General features: G+C 38.6%; 2 protein-coding genes across 9 annotated transcripts in view; one reads left to right on the top strand and one right to left on the bottom strand.

The window, feature by feature from the left end:
* The first annotated feature begins 1044 nt into the window (after positions 1-1044).
* Positions 1045-23027, top strand: NIPA2 (NIPA magnesium transporter 2). 8 transcript variants are annotated; one of them, XM_080914163.1, is made up of 8 exons: positions 1045-1286; positions 1421-1508; positions 1888-2008; positions 9571-9798; positions 11189-11245; positions 17146-17236; positions 18867-19027; positions 21238-23027. In XM_080914163.1, the coding sequence occupies exons 4-8, from the start codon at positions 9660-9662 to the stop codon at positions 21864-21866; spliced, it is 1077 nt and encodes a 358-aa protein (XP_080770289.1). In that variant the 5' UTR covers positions 1045-1286; positions 1421-1508; positions 1888-2008; positions 9571-9659; the 3' UTR covers positions 21867-23027. The 8 variants fall into 8 exon arrangements, with proteins under 8 accessions (XP_080770289.1, XP_080770288.1, XP_080770291.1 ...); XM_080914162.1 differs by lacking the exon at positions 1421-1508; XM_080914165.1 differs by lacking the exon at positions 1888-2008.
* Positions 23028-24077: 1050 nt separating this feature from the next.
* CYFIP1 (cytoplasmic FMR1 interacting protein 1) overlaps positions 24078-25128 on the bottom strand; it is an 87261-nt gene continuing 86210 nt past the window's right edge. Inside the window, exon 31 of the mRNA XM_080914257.1 lies at positions 24078-24755. Coding sequence (XP_080770383.1) covers positions 24591-24755 — 165 coding nt within the window. The 3' untranslated portion in view covers positions 24078-24590. The remainder of the gene's footprint in view (positions 24756-25128) is intronic.

Here is a 25128-nt window from a genome sequence, read left to right as displayed (position 1 = left end):
CTCTCCATTGTTTTCATTGTTCCCTCCTGCTCACCAGTCCAGGCTTTTGATCAAGTTTCATTCAGACAACTGGCAGTTTTCTTTGCTCAACACCATTCCCCCAGCCATTGCACATTCAGGGAGAGTGGAAATACAGGTACTGTAAAAAGTGTGGACACATAGAAAGGTGGAGAAAATTGGAGCCATGATTCATTTATCAAAGTCCCACTTGCCAACCACGATTCTCTGGCTTACAAGTCATCTAGGAATTAGCTGAACCTAAGAATTGAGAAAATTTTAAGAATTGAGCTAGTTTTAAGATACTTGGGTATCTGGTTGTCACGTAGCTTTTATTTTTTTTTATTTTTATTTTTTTTGTTTAAAATTTTTTTCTTTTATCTTTGTTTTTTTTTCCATTTTCTTTTAAATTAGCTACTTAGCCACTCCCACACTTCCAAAGCATTAGAATAGGAAAACTACCCGTGCTGTTTTTGTGTCTCAATAAATATAGTTCATTTTACAAAGATTCCGCCCCCGCCCCCAACACACCCAAACTAATCTTCTTGAGATTAGCCACATTCTGGAGTAATATATTCAAAGACCTTTACACCTGTAACCAAGGATTTTCAGCTGCCCTCGATGGATGTTTTTCAAACCAGAAGCAGCTGAGGAAAAGTTAGCACTGTGTTTCTTGTGCATTTCGTGGAAAAGAACTCTTGTCGAAGACCGGTTCTTACCAAATCACAAGGTTTTCCACAAGCATTACAGCCTCTTTCCTGGAAACCTGTCTCCTTGTCCCGCCTACTTCCGCCCTTTGCGATCAAACCCACGCCCTCAGTCCCAAAGTTCTCACGTGAAGACTCCCAGGAAAGTGGATTTTAAATAAGAGGCTCACAGGGCTTGATTTTTTTATTTTATCAGTTGCTGAGCAAAGATCATTTTAGAAGATACGACTCCTCGGCTCCCAGTCAGGGCCCAGCTAATAGCCTCGTGGGGGCGGGGCCGGAGTTGTGCCCGCCCGGTGAGCACGTGGTTTGACGTCACTAATCTGCGTCCAGGTTTCCCGGCAGGTTCGCGGCGGCTCCTCTTGTGCTGGCCGCTTTGCGGCCGAAGGCTGTCCGAGGTAGGCTCTTCTCGGCTCTCCCATGGAGAAGGCGGCGTTCACTGCAGTCCCGGATGCACGAACTTCCCGAGGGACGTCGCCGGAGACGGTGGCTGTGTGCGAGCAGGAGCGAGCTGCCTGTGTTGGGGTCTGAGCGGGCACCCGGAGGGAGCCGCGTCGCTCGCCGGCCTGCGACGGCCCTAAGGTAGCTACTTCCTGTAAGCAAGCACCCGGGCTGAGCTGCTGGCCGTCTCGGCCGCCTGCGGTCTGAGAAGGGCCCTAGGGGCGACTTTTTTTTTCAAGTTCTGAGGTGAACTCGGCTTCCCTTGTGATCCGCAGTGAGGAAGTCTATGGTGAGTCGGATTGATTGCCATTCAATCCGGCGGAAGTCTGGCTGGTTGGCCCTGTCCGATCGCATACTCGATAAGTTCAGTATATCCGTTTTATTTGCCTTCATGAGTTTTTAGAAGATGATTTCAGCTTGCTGTAACGTTTTGAGCATGCATGTCTCAATTCTCTAACACTTAATAGGATCGGCGAGTCTTATTTTTCATGCAGTTACACAAAACGCAGAGTTTTGGGTTCATGCTTCTTTGGTTCATGCCACTATAATGTTAAGGCATTTAGTTTAGCAGTGCGTTTTGAGTTCTGTTTCTTGAGATTCTGTATCAACTGCCCATTTGATCCATTATTATTTTTAAAGTTAAAAAGAGGAAGTCCAAGAGCAGAGGTCTTCCATTCCAATTTCTAAAAGTATCTAGTAATTTTCTGTCCTTTCACCTACTTCCATATTTTCTTCTTTCCAGGGTGGAACTACTCTGCCATGGTTAAATACTTTAAATGGGAATAAAGGATAGCATTTCCAAGGAAATGAGAATGAATAAGTCATCTCTGTTTTTTAAAAGAAAGACCATATTAAGCTTACATGTAAGTTAAAACTTTAATTTCTAACAGTGCTGCTAAGTTAGATCGGAGATTAGGTTCAGTAGTATTTTTAAGTGTGGATTTAAAGTTATTAGCCAAGGAACTGGAAAGATGGCTCAGTTGGTAAAAGATTTCTCTTAATCACCCTCATAAACGTCTAGACGTGTAGCAGCTCACCTCTGTCTTGAGTCAGTAAGCTTCAGGCTAATTGAGGAGACTCCATCTGCAAAAATAAGGTGGTGAGTGACTGATAATGCTGTTTTCTTTAGTTTTCCACAGATGTGATCTCACATGGGGAAACACCACTACTCCTGGTTGGTGTGCACTCACAAGAAAAATGATCTAAACTTGACATTGGGACTGCTAAAAGCTTTAGATAGCAGTACAAACTATGTAGAAGTAGACTTAAGAACTGAACTTTTAGAGCCAGGTATGGTGTTGTACAAGCCTGTAATTCCAGCACTCAGGCTGGGATGAGATGATTTCAAGATCAAGGCCAGCCTGGACTACATAAAGGAGACGTTTTAAGATGATATGACAGTCAGGAATAGCAGAGCCACTCTGTTTCCTGAGCCCTCTCATGAGTGCCTACATTGTGAGATGTGTTTTCTGTAGTGTAAAGGAGAAGTAAGGCTTTCTGATATTGTGTGAAGCGGTAGCCCTTTGTCATTGGATGTAAGAAAGGCAGTTCTACTTGTTTTGAAGCTCTGTGAAGATACAAAAATGAGTCACATGACTAAATAGTACCTGTTTTTTTCTATAGAGAATATACAAAGCTTCACCTCAACTCTTGACTTATTTATCAGTATTTATTGTGGTACACTCAAGAACTCTGTAGAGTGACATGGTGATGGTGGGGTAAAAGAGAGACTTGCATCAAAGGATGCAAGGTTAATAGGTATGTAGAGTAAGTTGTGAGATTTAATGTATAACATGAAGGTTGGAGTTAGTAAAAATTGTACTAGAGACTTTAAAGTTTGACAAACTAAACAGAGTTCTACATACTTCTGTATTGTAGAACTAAGCACATATCTCAGATTACAACATTCCCAGGTATAACATTTTGTATATATGTAATTGTATTAATTTTGTGTAGATAAGTTTGAAATTAACACTTGTATAAAAGTTCTGTAATGACTGTAGGTAAAAATAAATGGATTGCAGGTGTGTTTATGTCTTGGCTTTGTGTCTTGCTTATAGGGGCTCCCGTGTGGTCTGACATATAATGTTGTTGGACTGTGGTATCTCACATAACTTGCTTACTTAGGATCAACCATAGTAATCTTTCCCAGAAAGAAGCATACCTGCTCTTAAGTAGAGCCTGCGTTTATATTGCTGCTTTGTTCTTTTTTCCATCCCTTTCAAGTCTGCTCAGTGTTACCTCATCAAGGCCTCCTTCCTTAGCGCCTTAATGTGCACAGCATTTACTACATTGCAGTGTCCTTTTATTTACTGCTTTACCCTGCCTCCAACTGGGAGGTAACTTTCATGAAGACCACAGTTTTGGTCTGTTTTTTCATTACTCTATCCCCTGTTCATAAATATATTGTGTACTCAGAACATCTTTGTTAGTTTAAGTAAATGTGATTGATAGACAAGCCAGTTCTTCACTGAGAGCCACAGTGAAGGAGGTTATGCTCTATATAAGTAACCTGAATACAGGTTAGGAAATTCAGAATGCAACAGGCTGAAGACCAGAGGATTCATGAAACATGGTAATTACTTTGGAATTAAAGCAGGACTTGCTTACAGGTGTGCTTTTTGATTAGACCCTTTGCAATGAAGATGGTAAATAGACAGGAGTAGGTTAAAGTGGCAGCCATGGGAAGAACACAAAGTATGTGAAATTCGGTATTAGGAAATAAAGTTTAAAAGTTAAGTGTGGAACAAAGGAAGAGTCTTAGTTATTGGTCTTAATTACAGCATTAAGACTTTGGTAAGTAGTAATCGTTCTTTTTTGTTTGTTTGTTTGTTTGTTTGTTTTAAATTTCTGCTCATGTTAACCATGCACTACATTTTGTAAGTTTTTTAAGCAGGGGAATAAGATTGGCAGAGATGTTTTCTACCCCAGTTGACAGCATTGTATGGTTTAAATTGGTTTAGGGCCAGGAGGCATGGAGGTACCAATCTGATTAGGTAGAGCAGATGCAAGATCGTGTTCTAAAGGTAGAACACTTATGACACTGTAGGCTCTTTTGTATACTTTTGGTGAGAATATTGATGGCACTAGGAAGAAGACTACTGGGGCAGAGAAGGTAACTACATTGGGACCCTGCTTTAGCTGCAAATTACTTGCTGTGACTAGGAGAGAACAAAAGATGGGACCTGTATTAAGTCCTGGGTCTGCTGCCTGCTGGTGCATAACAAGTTATTTAATGTCTCCACCCATTTCCTAATTCCTAGCTTCTTCCACTTAGAGATGTTAAGAGTCCTGCTTTGTTAATCTCCATCTTATTACCTAGACACAGGGCCTTGAACCTGTAGCTGTGCAAGCCTGAGCTCTCTCCTGTTCCCGGTGCTGCCATTATAGGTACTGATGAGGCCATGCCCAGCTTTTTAAAACTTAGGTGCAGGGTTTTGAACTTGAATTCTCATATTTGCTGAGCTATATGCCTTCTTATTCAGCTGTCTTTGAGCTTGGCCCTGTCTTTAAAAAAAAAGTCCCCATGGAATGTGCTCAGCTGTGTATGACCTTCAGTTAAAGAGAGCAGGGTATGACCATATCAGAAACTCAAAGCAACTCTTTTCTTTCAGGACAGTCATTCCCACATATGGCCAATTAGTAAATTGTAAGTCCAAATGAGGTCATCAGTTTTCATAGTTTAGTGGCTGGTGGCTGCTTTACAATTTGAAGACAAGTCCGCACTCCTCCCCTACCGGTATATTTCCAGAAGTAAACAGACTGAAAAAACAGCCTTAATTCTAGAAACCCATTCATGTAAAATTTGCTACCACAAATGAGTGCTTTTGTGGGAAACCACCACAGATAGCCAAAGTAGTTTTCTTTAAGGAACACAGCGAGTTTGAAGATAATGAGTTTTCTTCGGGGAGCTAAAGACTTGGCTTGGTGGTTAAGAGCACTTGTTGCTCTGACCAGCACTCACAGCCATCTGTAACTGTTTCAGGAGACTGGCCTTGAAGGGCACCAGTGGCACACATGGGTACATGCATGTAGGACCACTTCTACATAAAATAAAGTTTTTAAAAGTATTTTCAAAGAGAACAGTAATTGGTCATTTCTAAAACCACATGTACATGATCGCGGCAACTTGCCCCCCAAAGCCCTTTCAACTCTATATGTTTGGGTAGTGTGTAAGTAATAAAAACATAGAAAATGACTTTAAACAGTGCCATAAAACTTTAAATTGTGAAGGAAATTCTTATATAAAGCATAATAAAACTAGGAGCAATTAGCTTTCATTGACCTTAGAATAAAAATGGATGGCTTTCTAGAATTAAGGCTGCTCTTTTACTTTGTGTACTTCTGGAAATCAGCCAGTTGGGGAGGTCAAATTCAGAAGTAGCCACCAGCCACCAAACTATGAAAATGTACACCCTTATTTGAACTTAAGTGCAAAAATAAATGCATTATTTTAATCACCCCTTTATCTTATTGATAGAGGAGGGGCGATCGGTTCTCACTTTACAATCCTGGCATGTAAGGTAGACAGCAGTTTCTTAGTTTCCTGTACTCAAACCAGAGAAATGGAGCACTGCACACACCGTGCATAGCCTCATGGCTGTGGTATTCAGACTAGAGTAAAGGACTGTAGCAGGCAGGCTTTTTAATCAGAAGAGTGGCTTGTAGCTCCTGAGGGAGATGTGATTACTTGACTTGATAATTTCTTAGTCTGGGAGAATACCAAAGCCCACTACATGATATAAACAAAACAGTGCCTGGTTACTGTGATAATGTTAGTTTGACTTTGGAATTTTTTAAAATAAAAGTATGAAGGGAAATTTGTGGTGAAGCAGTTCATTGTTTCCTTAACTGTATCAGATGTCAAGGCAGCAAATAATATTGGTATTTTTGTTTGCTTGCTTTAATTTTTTTGTCATATCATGATGGCTAGTTTTATGTCAACTTCTCACAAGCAAGTGTTGTTTTGGATTCTGGAACCTCAGTTGAGAAAATGCCCTTACTAGACTGGCTGGCCAGTGGCAAGCTAATGATGCATTATCTTGACTGATGATAGATATGGAAGTGCCCAGCTCACCGTTGGCCACTCATCCATGGGGCTGGCGGTCCTGTAAAAAAGCAGGCTGAGCAAGCTAGTTAGCAGCACTCCTCTGCATCAGTTTCTGCCTCAGAGTTCCTGCCCTGGCTTTGATGATGGACTGTCATGTGGAACTGCAAGCAAGATTAAACCCCTTTTTTCCCAGGATCCTTGTGGTTATAGTGTTTATCACAGCATGAGGAACTTTAACATACATGTAATATGTTTCAATCATATTCTTTCTCCACCTACCATGTCTTTTAGACCCCCCCCCCAATTTTATATTCTCATTCTCTTTTCACACGATAGATAGAAGAAAACCAATAAGACAAAAAAATGACAAAGCAAAAACATGGAGTCCATTTGCATTGGCTAACTGTTCCCATCCAGTATCACTCTATTGGAGAAAACTGAATTTTCCCAGTAGGGATTGATTGGTTATAACTTTGCTTTTTGGGTAGGAATAAGACTTTGTGTCTGCTTTCCCTTCTCAGTGCTGGGATTTGTGTGGTGGAACTTGTGTGTAATGTCACATATAATGTGAGCTCATATTATAGTTCTTACCAACCGAGTTAGTCTAAAAATGCTGTTTCTTTGGAGTCATCCAGCACTTCCAGCTCTTAAAAATCTTTGTGCCAAGCAGGGCAGTGGTAGCACACACCTTTAGTCCCAGTACTTGGGTGGCAGAGGCAGGTGGATCTCTTGAGTTCTAGGATAGCTAACACTGTTCGTTCATTTGTTGATAGGCATCAGCTGTGGTGTTTTGTGACTTGTGAACAGAGTATAGTAAACATATGAAGATGATTTTATGGCATGCCAGCAGTTTTTTTTAGGCACAGGCCATAAATAGTATAGTTAGATCATATCTTTTGTTTTTAGTTTTTGGAAGTATTTTCATACAAATAGACTGTATTCATTTACACCTCTGTTAATGTTTCCTTATTCCTCTCCCTTTATTGTTTTTTGATAGCCATTCTGACTGGGTTGAGATGGAATCGCAGTTTAATTTTTATTTACATTTTCCTGATAGCTAAAGTTGTTGGTTATTCATTGGTCAAGTAAATGTTATTAACATTTTTTTTTTTTTTTGGTTATTTACTGGTCACTTGTAGATAAAAACATTTGTGTGTGAATGTGTTTTTGGGTGTATTTGTGAAGATTGGAGGACAATCTCAGTTGTGAGTCTTCACCTTCCACTTTATGAGGAGTGTTTGTGTAGTTAGTTTTTGTTTTTTTGAGATAGGGTTTTCCTGTGAAGCCCTGGCTATAGTGGAGCTCACTTTGGAGACCAGGCTGGCCTAGAACTCAAGAGATTGGCCTGCCTCTGTTTCCTAAGTGTTGGAATTAAAGATGTGTGCCACCACTGCCTGGCTGATAGTTAGGCTTTTCCTTTATTCTTCCCCCAGGCTGTGAGCATTGACATTGTTTTTTACTTACTATCTAGTGTTATTGCTTCCTATTGTACTTGGATATTTTTCAGTTCTGGCTAGGCACTTTGGTTCCATGTTACAGTGCTGATCTAGATGATGAAGCTATTTATTACATCTTAATGGCCACTCTGGAATAGGCAGCTTTATTTTTTAGGGTCAATTAACATTCATTCTATTCATCTGTATTGATCTAGAAAACATGAAGCATACTTTGGAGCTGCCCGAAAGCTGTGGTCTTACAAGGCCAATAATTTGTTTAGAGCTTAGGTTTCCTTCTTCCATGCTCGCTTATCTAGGCTGCCACTATATGATACCACCCACATTTAAGGTAGGCCTTCCATTGATTGGAGAAACCCCTTACAGGAGAGTCTGGAAGCTTGCATTTACTTGATTCTAGATGTAGTAAAGTTGACAACCAGGTTTAACCATTACATGTGGTGATGGCAGGGTATAAAGGAATAACCAAAGTGTAGGAGACTTTTGGTCCAGATGCTAAACTTGTAATGTGCCACATATTCTTTTCCATTTATCAGAGCAGGCCTCGTAGTCAAGTCCCAAATCAGTGTGGATGAGAAGTATTTACTGAAGTGTATGGGAGTCATAATGAACTGGTCTTTCCCCAGTTTGGAGTGAGTGCTGCCAACTCAGTGTGGTGGTGTTTATTGTTGCTATAGTACTATTTTTCTTGTCTGCCTTCCGATTGAAGACTAAAAGTTGCCATGTTTGTTTTGTATGTGCATTGGCATGGGTGTGTCTGCTCCTGGGAAATCAAATCTAAGGCTTTGTGCATGTTAGGTATGTGCTTGGCCACTTAGTTACTTAGCCAAAAAAAAAAAAAAAAAAAAAGCCTTACCATTTTATTTAGAGGATTAAAATAATAATTTAGTGCATGTAGCATGCATCTAATAAATTCTATTTGATCAGAGACATTGAAGCATGAATGGTGTCAGTGATCTGTAACCTGTACTCAGGAGGCTGAGGAAGTATTTTTACTTCAAGCTTAATCTGGGATTCTGAAAGCTGGAGAAAAGTATGTTTATTTTTGAGTTGGCTTATTTGGAAAATAAACGGACCATCTGTCAGCTGGGGATTGAACCTTCTGGTCCTTATGTTCTCTAAAGACCGACACTATTACAGTTCATATTCCAGTAGATATGCTTGTTAACATGTCATCTTTTGCTAACAAAATAGTGCCAAAACTGCTCTTTTCAGCATGTTTCCAGATAGGATAGGTCATCATATACTTTTATATCCTTATAGCTTGCTTTCCCTTGGCCATGTAGGGGCTCCCTATGTTACCTAAGCTGGCCTCAAACTCCAGTTCGTCCTGCATCTGCCTACTGAGTGCTAGGACTGCAGGCGTATATTACCACTCCTAGCCCCATGCATATTTCTAAAAGAACAATATATATGCAAGAAAAAATTTTCACTGTATGGAGATAAATATATCAGTAAGTATATAGATAAATATATTGATAACCTACATTCATGTATTGTTATATTGAATTTTTCTTTTTTTTCCCTAAGAGCAAACTTTTATTACGGACTATCAGTTATGACTGAAAATAGTTAAAACAACAAGACAAAGCCAGAAATTATAAAATTAATCCAAACTTGATTTTATATTACAGTCTACATTTTTGCCATATTAGAAGAAATATAATAAGGTTAATGCTAAGTTTAGATAGTATATGTTATTTCTAATCAGTTATTAGATAATCAGATACCAGTTTTGTAATGAGAAAAATAAGTTGTGAAAAGCAGTTAACTGCTTTATTCTATAAATAATAACAGAATATGAACAGGACCGTTACCAAAGTAGTTTCTTTTTTTCTTTATGAGGAAAGAAATGAAGTAAATATTTAAATTGTATACAAGCCGTCATCATTTTGTGAAAATCGCACCTTATATCATTTAGGTTTGAAGACTGCATCATCCTGCCTCCAGTACAGCAGTTTCTCTGTTCAGTGATCAATGTCACTCACAGGAACTTGAGTAACTAACGAAATGAGCCTGGGGCGTGGAAAATATGACTTTTATATTGGTCTGGGATTGGCTATGACCTCCAGCATTTTCATTGGTGGGAGTTTCATTTTGAAAAAAAAAGGCCTTCTGCGACTTGCCAGAAAAGGCTCCATGAGAGCAGGTAAGTTACGTTCTCTAAGTAGCAAAAACTACATATATACTCATACACTCAGGTTCTTTGAGTATAAAAGCACTGTCTTCATTATTTGTGGTTATATTTAAATATTTGAACTGCTCAAGAGATTTCTAAATATTTAATAGATAATCAGATACCAGTTTTATAATGAGAAAAATAAGTTGTCAAAAGCAGTTAACTGTTTTCTTCTATAAGCTACTGTCAAAATAGGAATGGGACCAGTGCCAAAGTAGTTTCTAAGGTTTAAATTTCATTTTGTCTGTGTGGGACGAAATGTGATCCATGAATAGAACCAGGCTTTTACTGAAGACTGGGATGTTTTGTATGAGATAGACTTGTGATGTCTTCCTTAGATGTTTTTTTTTTTTTTATGATGTGAAATTGCACAAAGGAAAGAATGGTCTTGCCTGGTTTGCGTTTTCCTCTAATTGACCTGAATGTGTAAGTACTCTGGACGATACTCAGTATAATTGAACTAAAGTTCAATCCATGGACATCCATTACAGTTCCCTTCATTATGAGATATTAATGCTTACATTCCATCGTCCTGGTTGTACTTCATTTCAGACCTTATTGGATCTTATGAATAGACCATCTTTGTGGCCAGATCTAGTTCAGCAATGCTAAAACATAAAACAATCTCTTAAGATTTCATGGACAAAGGAGAAAATCGCATCTTAGCTATTTTCTATAGCTGTCCAACCTTGGTCTTAAGGCATCCTGTTATTATTCCTAAATTATAGGCTTGTAAAATTCACTTTTTTTTTCTTATGGACAATGGCTGAAGGACCAATTGCTTTTCAACTTCATTTGGTCAAGGAAAAAGTAGGTTGTCTCTTGGCAGCCTAGTCTGTGAGCATTTCTCAGTCTTTGTAGGACCGTAGTTTCTCAGGCTACATAAGTCTAAATAGCTTTCCACCCTGCTGACTGCTAACTCATTTGAAGTTGATCTATTTCTGCAGCCCCTCCCTCCAGAAAGAATCTTACTCTAGTTCAGGCTCCCCTGGCACTTACTCTGTATTTCAGACTTGTGGGACTCATCTAGCTTGAGACCTCCAAGTGCTGGGATAACAGGTGGGCACCACTTGCCCAGCTTTGTTACTTTTTGCTGGTTCATCTTTTTCATTCATTAAAGCTGCCTTTTAAAAAGGACACTACGTACTAGGCTTAAGTTAGTTCTTTAACTCCAGAGTATAGTACAGAGATAAACATTTTTACCAATCGTGATTCTCATATCTCTTTTCTAAGACAATCATGATATATCCAAGAAATCTCATATCAGACATTTTAAAGTCTGTGACTAATTAATACTTTTTACACGTTTTACAAGAGAATGATAATCTTCCAACAAAATAAAATATTTCTTCATTAACAGGTCAAGGAGGCCATGCATATCTTAAGGAATGGTTGTGGTGGGCTGGACTGCTGTCAAGTATGTATAGCAAGCATTTTCAAGAAAGCATTATTATATCTATATGTTAAATACTGTATGTTGTAACAGCTAATATTAGTAAAATTTTAAACTGTTTTGCTTTTATAAGTTAAATTCAAAATAGATTGAAGCCTGTAAACATAATGTAATTAATTGCTTATTTATTTCAAATAATAAGCTCTTTACAAAAACTAACCTGATTAAAACATTTTTGATATATCTTTGCCTTTAAAAACATTTACCGGATAAGTAGGTTAAAAAGTGTGTGTATGAGAGAGCTGCAAGGAGCCAGTTGTAAATCAGCAGCTGGATGGACTCAGGGAGAAGCCTGAGAGATGCTGAGGCGGTGGGAAGGAAGAAGCTCCCAGGCTAAAGAGAGCCCCCAGGGTGCTGGAATTACAGATATGCACCCAGCCCCAGCTCTTCTTGTTGAATGCAGTCTTAGCCTCACTGCCAGCCCACTGAACAAAATCTGCTTTTGACAAGTCCTTACAGGTGACTTCACTTTACCAAGTACTGACCTGGAATGTCTCCCCCATTTTATATACTACAGTTATTGCTTGGCATGGCAGCCAGTGGAGTTGCAGCTCTGGTCCTCATGACCTCCTCCGATGTGCCTGTGGATGTACCTGGCCTGCATTCTGTACTTTGTGCTGAAGGAGTTTTGCATCATCTGCATCACTACATGTGTTCTGAACTTCCTCCTCCTCAATCACAAACGACTGAATGAGGCCTGGAAACCACAGCTGAAGCCCAAGGGCCTTAGCTCCACCCGTCTCACCTCTTTCAGTTTTTTTTTTTTTTTTTTTTTTTTTTTAATTCACAACAGACACTTTCCCTGAGCATCTTAAAAAGGTTTTTTTAAAAAATATTTTAAATTAGCAGGGGTCCTAGCTATTTCCTGTGTCAACCCTCATTTTAAATCTGGATATAAAAAAGGATATGCTGAGCCAATCAAAGACAAGCTTTAACTTTACCTTGAAGATGTTTCTGACATAATAAAATATAGCCCTAGCCCCTGGTCCTCAACCATAAAATGAGCAGCCATTGCTAGTAATTCGTTAATGTATATAAATTTAATTTCAGGTATAACAAATGTGATCATGTACATGAAGCTATTTTAGAACAGATACTGTATTAAATATATTGCCATGTTTACAATATGTAATATGTTTTTAGCCAATGGATTCAAACCTCTAGATTCAATTAGAGTCCATTCATGTGAGTTTGTAAATAAAGGTAGAAACATTGGATCCAAAAAAAGAAAAGGAAAAGATATTGTTGGGGGAGGGAGGAATAGAGCACTTGCCTAACATGCAAAATACCTAGGATTTGACTCCCTAGCACTTTAAAAAAGAAAAAAAATGGCAAATGAAAGTTAATTGAAAAAGAATATGATTTTTTTCTCAAGACTGTTTTTTTTTTTTTGGTCACTATCTTTATGTTGGTGAGTGAAGGGGGCTGGAAAAATGGCTCAGTAGTTAAGAGCACATGTTCTTGTAGGTGACCTGGGTTCTAGTCCCAGCACCCATATAGTTCACAACCATCCATAACTCCAGTTCCTGGATAACCAACACTCTTTTCTAACCTCTGTGGGCACCAACATGCTCATAGTGCATATATATGCATTCAGATAAAACTCTAAGACACAAAATTAATCTTTGAATGGAAGCGGGGAGATAGCTTAGTGGTTGAGAACACTGGCTACTTTTCCAGAGGACCCAGATTCAAATCCTCGCACCTACGTGGCAGTTCATAGCTGTCTGTAATCTAGTTCCAGGATGTCTGACACCCTCACACAGACATACATAGAGACAGAATACCAATGTAAATAAGACTTATAGTGTGAAATGAATTGTTCTTCAGACATCTGAGACATGGGCTGTGCAGTGTTGGTGCACACCTTTATTTATTCCTGGCACTGGGGAGCAAGCAGATCTCTGTGAATTCAAGGCCAGTCTGCTCTACAAAATGTGTTCCAGGACCACCAGGGATACACAGAGAAACTCTGTCTCAAAAAAATAAAATAAAAAATAAAAATAAGAGATACCTGAGACTTGAGTATTTAACAGATGTTTATCTGTTGCTCATCTCTTACATCCTGACATTGTTATTGGTGCTGAAGACACACAAGAAAAAGGAAAAAAGCACCCCTCCCCCAAAATGCCCATTTACAAGAAGCTTACATTTTAAGTGGGGCAAACACTAAGAAGGATATGTAGGTTAAAGGGTGTATGTACACATGCATGCTTGAGTGTGTTGTGTGTGTGTGTGTATGTGTATAGAGGGAAGAAACAAAGCTAGAAGGAGGGTATGAACTGGAGAGCAAGTAGACAGACTTGGATAGGAGACCACGAAGGGCAAGCCTTACTGAAAAGATAGTATTTGAGTAATAATTAGACAATTGAGGATGTGAGGGATCTGACCATATGAGGAAAAAACATTTGAAATGAAAGAAATAGTAACTAGAGACTTTGTTAAGGACTGGGACTAGCCTGCGAGTGTGATAAGATAGTCTTCTCTTTGATGCCCACAGTTGTTCTTGCCTCCTCATATTTATACCATTGAGTAATGCTCTCTTGCATAGAATTAGTGCTGGCTGGCTGTGGTCACAGAGTCCAGGAAGTTTGTTGTTTGACTTTTAAGGCTATATCATAAATGGAAGAGCACCTTTTTCCTTTTTTTTTTTTTTTTTTTTTTGATTGTTTTTAGGGAAGCCAGTTGCTGTGCCATGAAGACTTTCAAACTATCGTTACAGAGATCACAGCAGCCAGTCATACCAGTGCCTGCAGTATGGTTCTAACCTTCACATACTGCAGTCTTGGTTTACATCTGATCCAATCCTTAAAATATCCTTACCATTTCCTAATGGGCCAGCAAATCATGTCAGTAAAGTGCTAGTTTTAGACTGACATACTTTAGAGTGATGTGCTCTAGTCCTAGCTAGTACTAGCATATTAAAACTTCAGGAAGCATTAAAGAAAGTTCAGTAGTAAAGGAATGAGGGCATTTATTAAACAGCATTGGACTTTTTAGGTCACAGAAAGGATTTTGAATTTGTTAGATAGAAAGCCATTGGAGAGCATCAGTAAAATGTGTGGTATAATTTCTTTTGGCTGCTGTGTTGATGTATAGGCTGACTATATAAAGAAGAGGTGAGTGACACCATGGACCAAGGTTGTACCAGGGAGAATAGTGAAGTGAATTCTGAATATGTTTTCAATGTAGAACTGACAAAATGTGTGTATTCTCTTACTGACCAAAATGTGTGGTATGAAAGAAGGACATTGAAGACTTGGTCACAGTCAATAGAAACTACTGTTCTGATGCTAAAGATACAGGAACGACCTGTGCAGTTCAGGAGTGTGTTCTGAGTGCATTAATGTTAAAAGTTTGTATTAAATACAAATGTTAAGGAGATATGTGAGACTGGGAATTAGACAACTTTGAATTTCTACCAGTCATTCAGGCTGGTGACAAAACATTGGCAGTTGCTCTTTTTAAAGCTAGAAGACTGCAGGGTATCATTAGGAAATGAGAATATATACAAGTCCAAATATCAGATACTCAAATACAGAGTAGGTAGATTTAGAGTTCAGGAGTAGAGGAGGAAAGAGACTGGAACTAAGCCTCAAAACAACAAGAGACCAAGTAAACTTTCTGCCTTTGGAGCCAAGTTATAGGGTTTGTGGGAACAAACCAAGGTGGATTGGTATCAGGTGATGTTGATACAAAGTAAGTACAGTGAGGATTGAACATTGACTATTGGGTTTAACAATACGTAAATCTGTAGTGACCATAAGCAGCAGTTTTGATATTAAAAACTATTGTATAAAACTTTTTTTTTTAAAACATAGAAACTCACAGAGTATGGTTGCTCACACCTTTAATCCCAGTAGAAGTAGACTGGTCTTTGAGTTTGAGGCCAGCTTGGTTTACATAGCTAGTTCAAGGTCAGCCAGAGCTACATAGTGAGAGCATTTGTCACTAATTAATTAGCTAGTTAGTTAATTAACGAACATGGTTTTATGTGGCATAGGCTAGACTTGAACTGCTAAGATCATCTTGACTTCTGACCCTGCTTCTTATACCTTCTAAGTGCTGGGATACAGGCATGTCCTCTCAGTTTTACACAAAACTTTTTTGAATATTTAATGAGGTAAAGATGGATATATAGTGGTACTTGTAGCCCTAGTTACTTTAAAAAAAAGTTTTTCCCTCAAGACAGCGTTTTCCTGTCTAGCATCTATGGACTAGGCTGGCTTCAAACTCGAGATATACATGGCTCTGCCTCTCAAGTGCTGGGATTAAAGACTGTTCCACCATGCCCAGCACCCCAGTTACTCTTTAGGTGAGGCAGGAAATATCAAGTCAGGACAATATAAAAGGGATTAAAATACAAGTATCACACCCCTGCCATCCCTTTTGACAGTCTTATATAAGGGGAGAACAGACTCTTTGGTCAGTGATGTGATTGGTTTTTTTCCATTTGACACAATCTAGAGTCACCTAGGAAAAGAGTGAACCAGAGTGGAGGGATTACCTCTATCACACTGGCTTGGGGGCTTATCTATGGAGCATTTTCTTAGTGATAGAGATGAAAGGGCCCAGCTCACTGTGGGCGGTGTCAGCCTGGGTGTTATAGAAAAGAAGACCAAGGGGGTTGGATAGAGATGGCTCAGTGGTTAAGAGTACTGGTTGCTCTTGCAGAAAACTCACAACCATCTGTAACTTCAGTTCCAGGAGAGCTCAAGTCTTTCTTTGATTTACTTGGATACCATGCACACATGTATACAGGCAAACAAAAACATTAATACACATAAAAAAACCACATATACAAATTAAAACAAAGACAATAAACAGCATTCCTAACCTAACTTCTTCAGTGATGGACTGTGAATGGAAATGGCAGTAAAAGACACTACTTTATATGCCTGACTAAAATGTAATAAAACATGCAGCGTAGAATGATGGAGAACACTAGCCTATCTATGGCCATCTATGACCCTTGTACTTAAGAGGCTAATGCAGAAGGCCAGGAGCTGGAGACACGGCTCAGTAATTAAGAGCATTGGCTGCTCACAACTGTCTCTAACTAGTTCCAAAATACACACTAACCAAAGGGTACACATACATGTAGACAAAACACTCATGCTCATAAAAACAAAATAAAAAATTATGAGGTCAATCTAGGTTACATAATGAGAACTGGTCTCAAAAACAAAACAACCCAAAGAAGGGAAAAAAGTGTCTTCTCACCACTCCTAGGAAAAACCAGTCAAACAGAAAGCGGTATTAAGAGCATTAATAGTACATGTATTGGATGAGTCAACCAACATTTTCACTGAAAACAAGTTACAAAGTTGGAGAAAAAAATCTATTTGCTAAAGTGACTTGTTCTTGTCACTCCAGCTGTGTGGGAAGCTGAGGTAGGATCATTTGAGTCCATGTTAGGTTCAGGCAGCTTAACATAGTGAGACTCCTCTTTACAAAAGAGGGGGAGAAAGGAGAGAAAGGAAAAAAGGAGTAGGGAAGAAGGAAACAAGATGACTGAGAGTGTGGAGTTGAACTGGCAAGACATCTCAAAAAATAAAAATCACAAAAATTGGCTTTTCAGTGTCAGTGTCTTTTAAGTGTATTTGTTCTACTTTACAAACATATTAATATGCTCATACTTAAATTATATATTTTAAATTAAAACTTGATTTTAATTACATTTACTGACTTGGATTGTTGGTACCAGATGTTGGTAATTTACAGCACTCATACCTTGAGAGAAGACTGGGAAGTTAGGAGCAACAATACAGTTGAAATTATAGGTATGTGTTGCATGAAATGCTGACATCTTCAAATTGAGTCCATTCCTGTCTGAGATGGGTTTTTATTGTTCATCTCTTCAGTGGGAGCTGGTGAAGTGGCCAACTTTGCTGCATATGCATTTGCTCCGGCCACACTAGTGACTCCACTGGGTGCGCTCAGCGTCCTTGTAAGGTAAGATTGTATTTCACATGAGAAATGTGATTGTAGTCTATAAAATGCTAAAGTGCTGATTATATGTCAATATACTTGAACCCTTTTTAATAATCTGTAGTAGTGGTTTTTCTTTTCTCTTTTTAATGTTTATTTGTTTATTTATTTTATGTATGTGAGTACACTGTCTCTGTCTTCAGACACTGTCTTTTGTCACCAGAACAGAGCATCAGATCCCATCACAGATGGTTGTGAGCCACCATGTGGTTGCTGGGATTTGAACTCAGGACCTCTGGAAGAGCAGTCGGCACTCTTAACCACTGAGCCATCTCTCCAGCTCCTAGTGGTTTTTCAAAGTTAACTTCTTTGCATAGTTACTGATTTGTGGGACAAAAACACTGTCTGCTTCTAGCCAGGACCAGCATGTTAATGATTTTAACTTTAGAAAAGTTGTTACTTGTCTAGCATTTACCATTCAAGTATAAATACACGTTTGTAGGTAGGATTTATTAACCATTATAGAACATTAAGTCTCAGGTGGTGGGGAGGTTGTATACCACTAAAGATTGGCATGAGGTACTTGTTTTTCAAGACAATGTGTTTGTTTTGTTACCAGAATGATTAATTCAAATAGCTAAGCCTATTTGAAGTGAGTTGTAAAAACTCTGCAGCTTTTAGGAAAATTAATAATTAAATGTTCTCAGGTTATAGTTTATTGACTCTGTATTTCCAAGTAACTTAGTTTGATTGTAGGCAAATCATAAAGAATTAAATAAATACAGAAGGGCTGGCATGATGGCTTAGCAGGCAAAAGCACTTAGGCCAAGCTTGGTGGAAGGAAAACAGCCTACTTATGCAAGTTGTCTTCTCAGCTTCACAGATAGAGCCAGAAAAGAGGCAGAGATGGGGTTAAGGGGAGATAAATAAATGTAGTTTTAAAAAAGAAGGCCAATGTTAGTACATTGAAGTTTTGTAAACTTGAAGCATTGTTTTGGATACAGAGGTTATTGTTTTGTTTTTAAGAACTAAGCTGTATAAAGTATAAGTCTTTATTTCATGTAGTGTCTTAGAGTAAAAAGATGATAAACGCATAGTTTCAGTGGATATGAAGGAGGTAGTTCATTTTGTTCCGATGATCCTAGACTGGATGCTGTGGCTCATACAAAAATGGCAGTTTAAGAGAGAAGCAGTAAGAAGACGAGGGAGGAAGTATCGTTAACTATGCTTGAGAAGCAAGGGCAGTACTTTACTACAGTGTGCTGTAATATGGGGTGCTGACGTGAGTTTCCAGTTGATACAGAGTGAGGGAGCCACAGTATTCACAGCTAAGCAGTCTCAGTCAGTCTGGTCAAGCCGACTGATCAGAAGGTGACTGCAGAATATACTTTGCTGAGCAGTGGAGACAGGTGCCGAGGAGCAGAGCCACAGTTTACCCTGCTAGTGGGATGCTCACAATTCAGGTGAAGACAGTGTTTTCTAGTTAAGCAAACTTTTAAGACTTGATTACAGTTTTATGATTGATTGTACATTTTCTTTGTCAAAAAGCTAGAAATATTTTTGTGTGACCTTGGTAATCTGCATTGTAAGTCTATTAATTTTAAAAGTCTGAAAACAGCTCATTTAAATGTTCAACATTTATGCTTCCTTTTAGTGCCATTTTGTCTTCATACTTCCTAAATGAAAGACTTAATCTTCATGGGAAAATTGGGTGTTTGCTAAGTATCCTAGGATCTACTGTTATGGTCATTCATGCTCCAAAGGAAGAGGAGATTGAGACCTTAAATGAAATGTCACATAAGTTAGGTGACCCAGGTAAGAAGAGCTTAGTGTTACTGTACTTAAATTTTCTTTTCCTTTCCTTTTCTTTTCTTTTTTTAAGAATTATTTATTTTATATATAGGAGTGCACTGTAGCTGTCTTCAGACACACTGGAATAGGGCATCAGATCCCATTACAGATGGTTGTGAGCCATCATATGGTTGCTGGGAATTGAACTCAGGACTTCTGGAAGAGCAGTCAGTGCTCTTAACTGCTGAGCCATCTCTCCAGCCCTTTATTTTTCTTTTAATCTAGATTTTGTGTATACATAGATGAATTGTTTTTCACAGCTTATTAATAAGTGGTTCTCATGTATCTCTAGCCTTTTGCCTTTTTTGTTATTTAATTAAGTTTTTAATTTCTAAATAATATGCTTGTATCACTGCTATTTCCTTGATCATAGTCATTCTCTGGTACCTATTACATTTACATAGATTGGTTTACTATAGTTTTTTTATATTTATTTACAATAAAACTTTTATTCTTAAACACTATGATTACTCCCTTCTTTCTACTTTTATTTTATTTAGGCTCTCACTTTATAGCCTAGGCTGGCCACCAACACATGGTGCCTGTCTCACTGTCTCAGGTGCTGGAATCTTAGGTGCATCACTGCCTTGCTTACTGGAGTTTTCTTGTGTATTTTGAAATTTACCTCAAGATTGTTATTTTACTTGCTTAGTTATTCCTAATTGTCCCAAAGAAACCATCGCTTTCTTTTAGAGCTCTTCTCCATGTGTGCTTTTATCTAAAGCACATCAGGCAGCCGGGGTGGACTTTGCACCAGTTATCTGGTTCCCTCTAACCTCTAATGCCGCTCCACAGTAGGTGTGAGTGTTCTGAGCTACCGAGTCACATTCTGACGCAACATGCAGAATCCAAGACACAGTCTCACCATGTAACTTTGGCTTGTTTGGAACTCTATACACTAAGAGATCTACTTGCCTCTGCCTTTCCAGTTAGTGCTAGGATTATAGGTGTGTGCCACCACACCCAGCTCAGGATTCAGTTTTCTCAGATTTTCTGTAGTACCCTGTACGTTCAGCACAATCAGAAATATGTCTATTACTGCCTTTCTTTTTCTCTTTTTTTTTTCTTTCTTTTTGACAAAGTCTCATGTAGCTTAGGCCAGCTTTCAACTTCTGCTATAGCCAGAGTTAATCATGAGTTATCCTCATACTCTGCCTCTACTTCCAGAGTGCTAGGGTTACTGGAATGTGCCCTTCATCCCTCCTCTTTCCCCCTTTTCATCTTCGGATGCAGAAGGCCATTTATGTACTATCTGCAGTGGAGAACTGAGAATTGCTGAGAACTGTGGCTGGCCCACTTAATTGTACAGAACTGTCAGCTATGATGCATACCACTGTTCTCCATACTCAACCAGGACCAACAATTTCTAGGTTCTTTTGTTGACTTGCTGCTTATCCTGGTATTTCCAAATGTATCCCTTTTAAGAAAACAACGCCTAACTACTGATTTATTTATTTATTTATTTAGAGACAGGTTTTTACTATGTGGCTCTAGCTGTGCTAGAACTTGCTCTGTAGACCAGGATGGCTTTGAACTCATCCTTTCAAATGGCAGAGGATAGCCTGGTCTACAGATGGAGTTCCAGGACAACCAGGGTATGTGGTGTAATTTTTTTATACTATGAAGCATAGTTTAAGTTTAGACTGTGTACTTTTACTTAAAGTGGTGCTGAGGATTGAATCGAGGGCTCTATATTCCAGGCAAGCTCTCTGCCAGCTGCACTGTGTCTCCATGCTCCAGTGTGTACATCTAATGTATTTGTACAGGTATGATTTTGCTAGAGGAGCAACAGAAAACTAATTTTTGTTCTAGGTGACTCGAGAATTTTTTTAGTCACATGTCTCTTTTTTACAATTTTTTTTTAAAGATTTGCTTGTTTATTTTATGCATATGAGTATATGAGTACATTGTAGCTGTCCTCAGACACACCAGAAGAGGGCATCAGATCCCATTACAGATGGTTGTGAGCCACCATGTGGTTGCTGGGAATTGAACTCAGCACCTTTGGAAGAATAGTCTGTGCTCTTAACCATTGAGCCATACCTCCAGCGCCCCCCCCCTCCCCCCATCAAATAGTTTTATAGGCAAGATAAATCTGAGGATGCAGTACTGGGAGAGTCCTGTTGAGTTTGTGTGTGCATTGTTTCAATATAGCTTTTCTTTGCTTTCTCTAGGTTTTGTGGTCTTTGCAACATTTGTGGTCATTGTGGCCTTGATATTCATCTTTGTGGTGGGACCTCGACACGGACAGACAAACATTCTTGTGTATATAACAATCTGCTCTGTTATTGGAGCATTTTCAGTCTCCTGTGTGAAGGGTTTGGGTATCGCCATAAAAGAGTTGTTGGCGGGAAAGCCTGTTCTGCAGCACCCCCTCGCCTGGATTCTGCTGCTTAGCCTTGTGGTCTGTGTGAGCACACAGATTAATTACTTAAACCGGGCTCTGGACATTTTCAACACTTCCATTGTGACTCCAATATATTATGTGTTCTTTACAACTTCAGTTTTGACTTGTTCAGCTATTCTTTTTAAAGAATGGCAAGATATGCCTGTTGATGATGTCATTGGGACTTTGAGTGGCTTCTTCACAATCATTGTGGGGATATTTTTGTTGCATGCCTTTAAAGATGTCAGTTTTAGTCTAACAAGTCTGCCTGTATCTTTTCGAAAAGATGAAAAGGCAATGAATGGCAATCTTTCTAATATGTATGAAGTTCTTAATAATAATGAAGATTTACCCTGTGGAATTGAACACACTGGTGAAAATATCTCCCGTAGAAATGGAAATCTGACATCCTTTTAAGGATATGTTTGAAAAGTTAACCTATAATTCTGTTATAAAAGTGATTTTTGAGTGTCAGAATGTATCTGGAAAAAAATTGTCCTCAAATAATGTCCTCTAAAGACAATCTTTTTTTAAGTTTTCACTAATTTGGATCAAGAAATTACTTTTCGTATATTTAAACAATGGTAGCTCACTAAAATGACCTCAGTACATGGCTAATTTCTAATAACATTGTATTATTGTAAAGGTATTTTACATTTTTATTCATTCTCCAGAAATCTAAATGCACTAATGACAAGTTTTAAGCCTATAAAAATGTTTTCTTCCATTGGTGATGAACATTAAAATATATATTTGTGATCCTCATTCCATCAATACCTCATCATACTAAGGCTTTTTGATTATAATTATGTGTGTGTGTGTGTGTGTGTGATTCCAAGAAAATAATACTCAGGTGGTGATTTGTCACCCAAACGCATGGTTTCCCACACACATCTGTTGGTCTCCTTTGGGAAAACCCACTGTGCTATCAGTCAGTACTTGCTGTTTCCATAGTGACCAGATCTCTCATTTTATGTGAGCGCTTGGACCTCTCAGTGTGTGTTCAGAATGGATTAGAATGTCATTCAGCCCTTAACAACTCTGGGATGTCAACAGAGACTCTTGTGGCTTCTTAAATGTAGAAACTCATGTTTGCAAAAAATGACAAGTTGGAACAAAAAGTCCTTATTCTGATTCCAAATGATTCAATTTAAAATGTTTGTAGAACAGATCTCTTTGAACCAAGTGGTTTATTTTGCTTCAGAGTTTGAACCGTATGCATTTTGGTTTTTTTAGAAATTGAAAAAAAATGTTCCTAGAGAGATGCAAATGGGTACAAAAAGGTTAGGCTAATGTAAGGAACACTCTTCAGCCTCAGACCTGCCCACTTCAAAGTCATAGATTAGCTTAAAAAATTCACCCCCCTTCATACTACCCCCCACTAACAGGAAGCACTGAGGTTTGGGCCTATGTCAATTTCCTGTTTCCATGGTTATATAGTGGCTTAGTACTGGTTTTGTGATTTTTTTTTTTTTTTTTTTTTTTTTTTGGATTGGGGTAGCTTTGTTCTATTATTGGCACTCTTAAGGACTTGTGCTGCAGGCCATACTGAGTGTCAGTCACAGGACCTTGTATAGTCTACACAAATGTTCTAAAACTGAGCTACATTCCCAGCCCTCTTATGTAACTTAAGTACCAGAGAGAACAGGTTTCTCCCGCACCCTCACAGATATATTTCATGTCTGTTTTATGTACTGTATCTATGTCTTATTTTGCACATAAAAAAAGCCAATGTTCATTCCCTTGGGGTGAAGTTTCCGCATTGAGAATGTGTGTTGTATGTACAACACTTTATATGTACATAATCTTGTACACAAGCATTTTATTTGGCCTACCACTTGGTAATATGGTTGTAACTTTTAAAATCTACACTTCATAGGGTCAGTACAGATGCCATTATGACTATTCATATCAACAAAAATATTTTAGGTAACTTTTTGATAAATAGGCTTCTTTAAAATGTAACTCAGGTTTACAGTACAGCTGAATAGTACCTGTGTTTTATTTTCTGTGTAAAATAAAGCTCAAAGCTTTTGGACTTTGGTGTTTCCCAGCCCAATGATGTTTTTCTGATAGGTTTGCTTTAGACAGATTTTACTATGTTCCTTTTGCTGTCCTTGAACTCCTGGGCTCCAGTGATCTTTATTCCTCAGCTTCCCAAGTAGCTGGGATGTGAGTGGCTCATCCTGTACCAGATTCTCAATTTTCCACCTTCATACTTCTGTTAGTAGAGCAAAACTGGGTTCTCTTTTTCACTTCTCAAGTCCCATAGTGAGATAATTCCCCCAGAAATCTAGAAGGTATGCCGAGAGTCAGGTTCCCCCCTTTTTGCAGTGTCTTTTTGCCCCATGCCATTCCCCACCCCAGCCCCACTGTTGGCCGTAAAGAGTAGATGCACATACTATAGAAGTTCTGGTATCCCTTTCATGTCCTTTATGGACAGCACACAATTGTTGTGTGACATCTCACTGCCTTTCATTTCATCCCTGCCCAGACCTCAATGCCATGTTCCAGTTTTGTTTGAAAGATGTCATGATCTCATCCTACTGAACACGTGACATGTGGGTACGTACAGGAACAGACTGTCCTGCTCGTGCCAGTGAACACGCACAAATAGGTTCCGTTAGCTTTTATTTTTCTAATCGTTAGGTGATTGGACTCACTGTTGGATCTGCTGGACAGAGGACACATTTTACCATCTTAGCATAAAGGGACAATGACTTAGAAAAGATTTCCTAAAAGCCCATCAAAAACCCCTAAAGAAAGCTAGCTGTTACACTTGAAAGCAGTTGGTAGGTTTTCTTTCTTTCTTTTTTTTTTTTTTTTTTTTAAATACAATCAGTTGTTATTATGCTCTTATAAGGAGTGAATTTTATAACTACTGGAATATTCAGCATGAAAATATTTGTTAAGACCATAATGCCAACAACTAGTAACCATATTCTCAGACTTCCCAATTCCAAAGGCATATACAATTTTAGTATAGAAAAATAAGTAAGTTTTATAAAGTTAAGCTTTCAGATCAAAAAGTACCCCCTTAATTAGGTTCAGACATAATGGAAAATATCCCCTAAAAATTTCAGTATAGTTTACATAAAGACAAACATGCCATCAGTTACTGGGATGCTGTGAGCTTAGCCCTCAGCTGCTGGCTAGGGATTGGTGGATGGGTGGTTGGAAGCAGCGTACATGTTCCACAGGTGTGCTCTCCCCATCACCAGATTTCAAGTACTTGTCCAGGATAGTGATGATCTCATCATTGAGAATCTGGAACTTTCGAATCCTCTCCACCATCTTCTTCAATGGCTACAATTAGATCAGGCTGTTAAATTCATTATACTTTAAAATTCAATGATTCTACTTCAGAAAAATTATAGAAAATTAAATTGACCCCATCTTTCTAATATCACAGTTGGAATAATATATTTCCAATTTAAATCCACCTTGTAATTTTGGTATTACTAAGTATAGACCTATAAAACACATTCATTCAATTATCACTTGTCTATTGGCCAGAAGAGGTGGCTTATATCATCAGTATTGTACTCAAGATGAAACAGGTTTGCTTAGAGTTCAAGGCCAGCCTGGGCACATGGTGAGTTCCAGGTCACGCTGGATGACCCTTTCCTTTAAAACCCAAAAGCAAACAAAAAGAACCTATGAGCCCAAAGCTGGAATA

Source organism: Micromys minutus, assembly GCF_963924665.1.
Source record: "Micromys minutus genome assembly, chromosome: 3".
Classification (NCBI taxonomy): Eukaryota; Metazoa; Chordata; class Mammalia; order Rodentia; family Muridae; genus Micromys; species Micromys minutus.
This window is presented reverse-complemented; position numbering and strand designations above follow the sequence as displayed.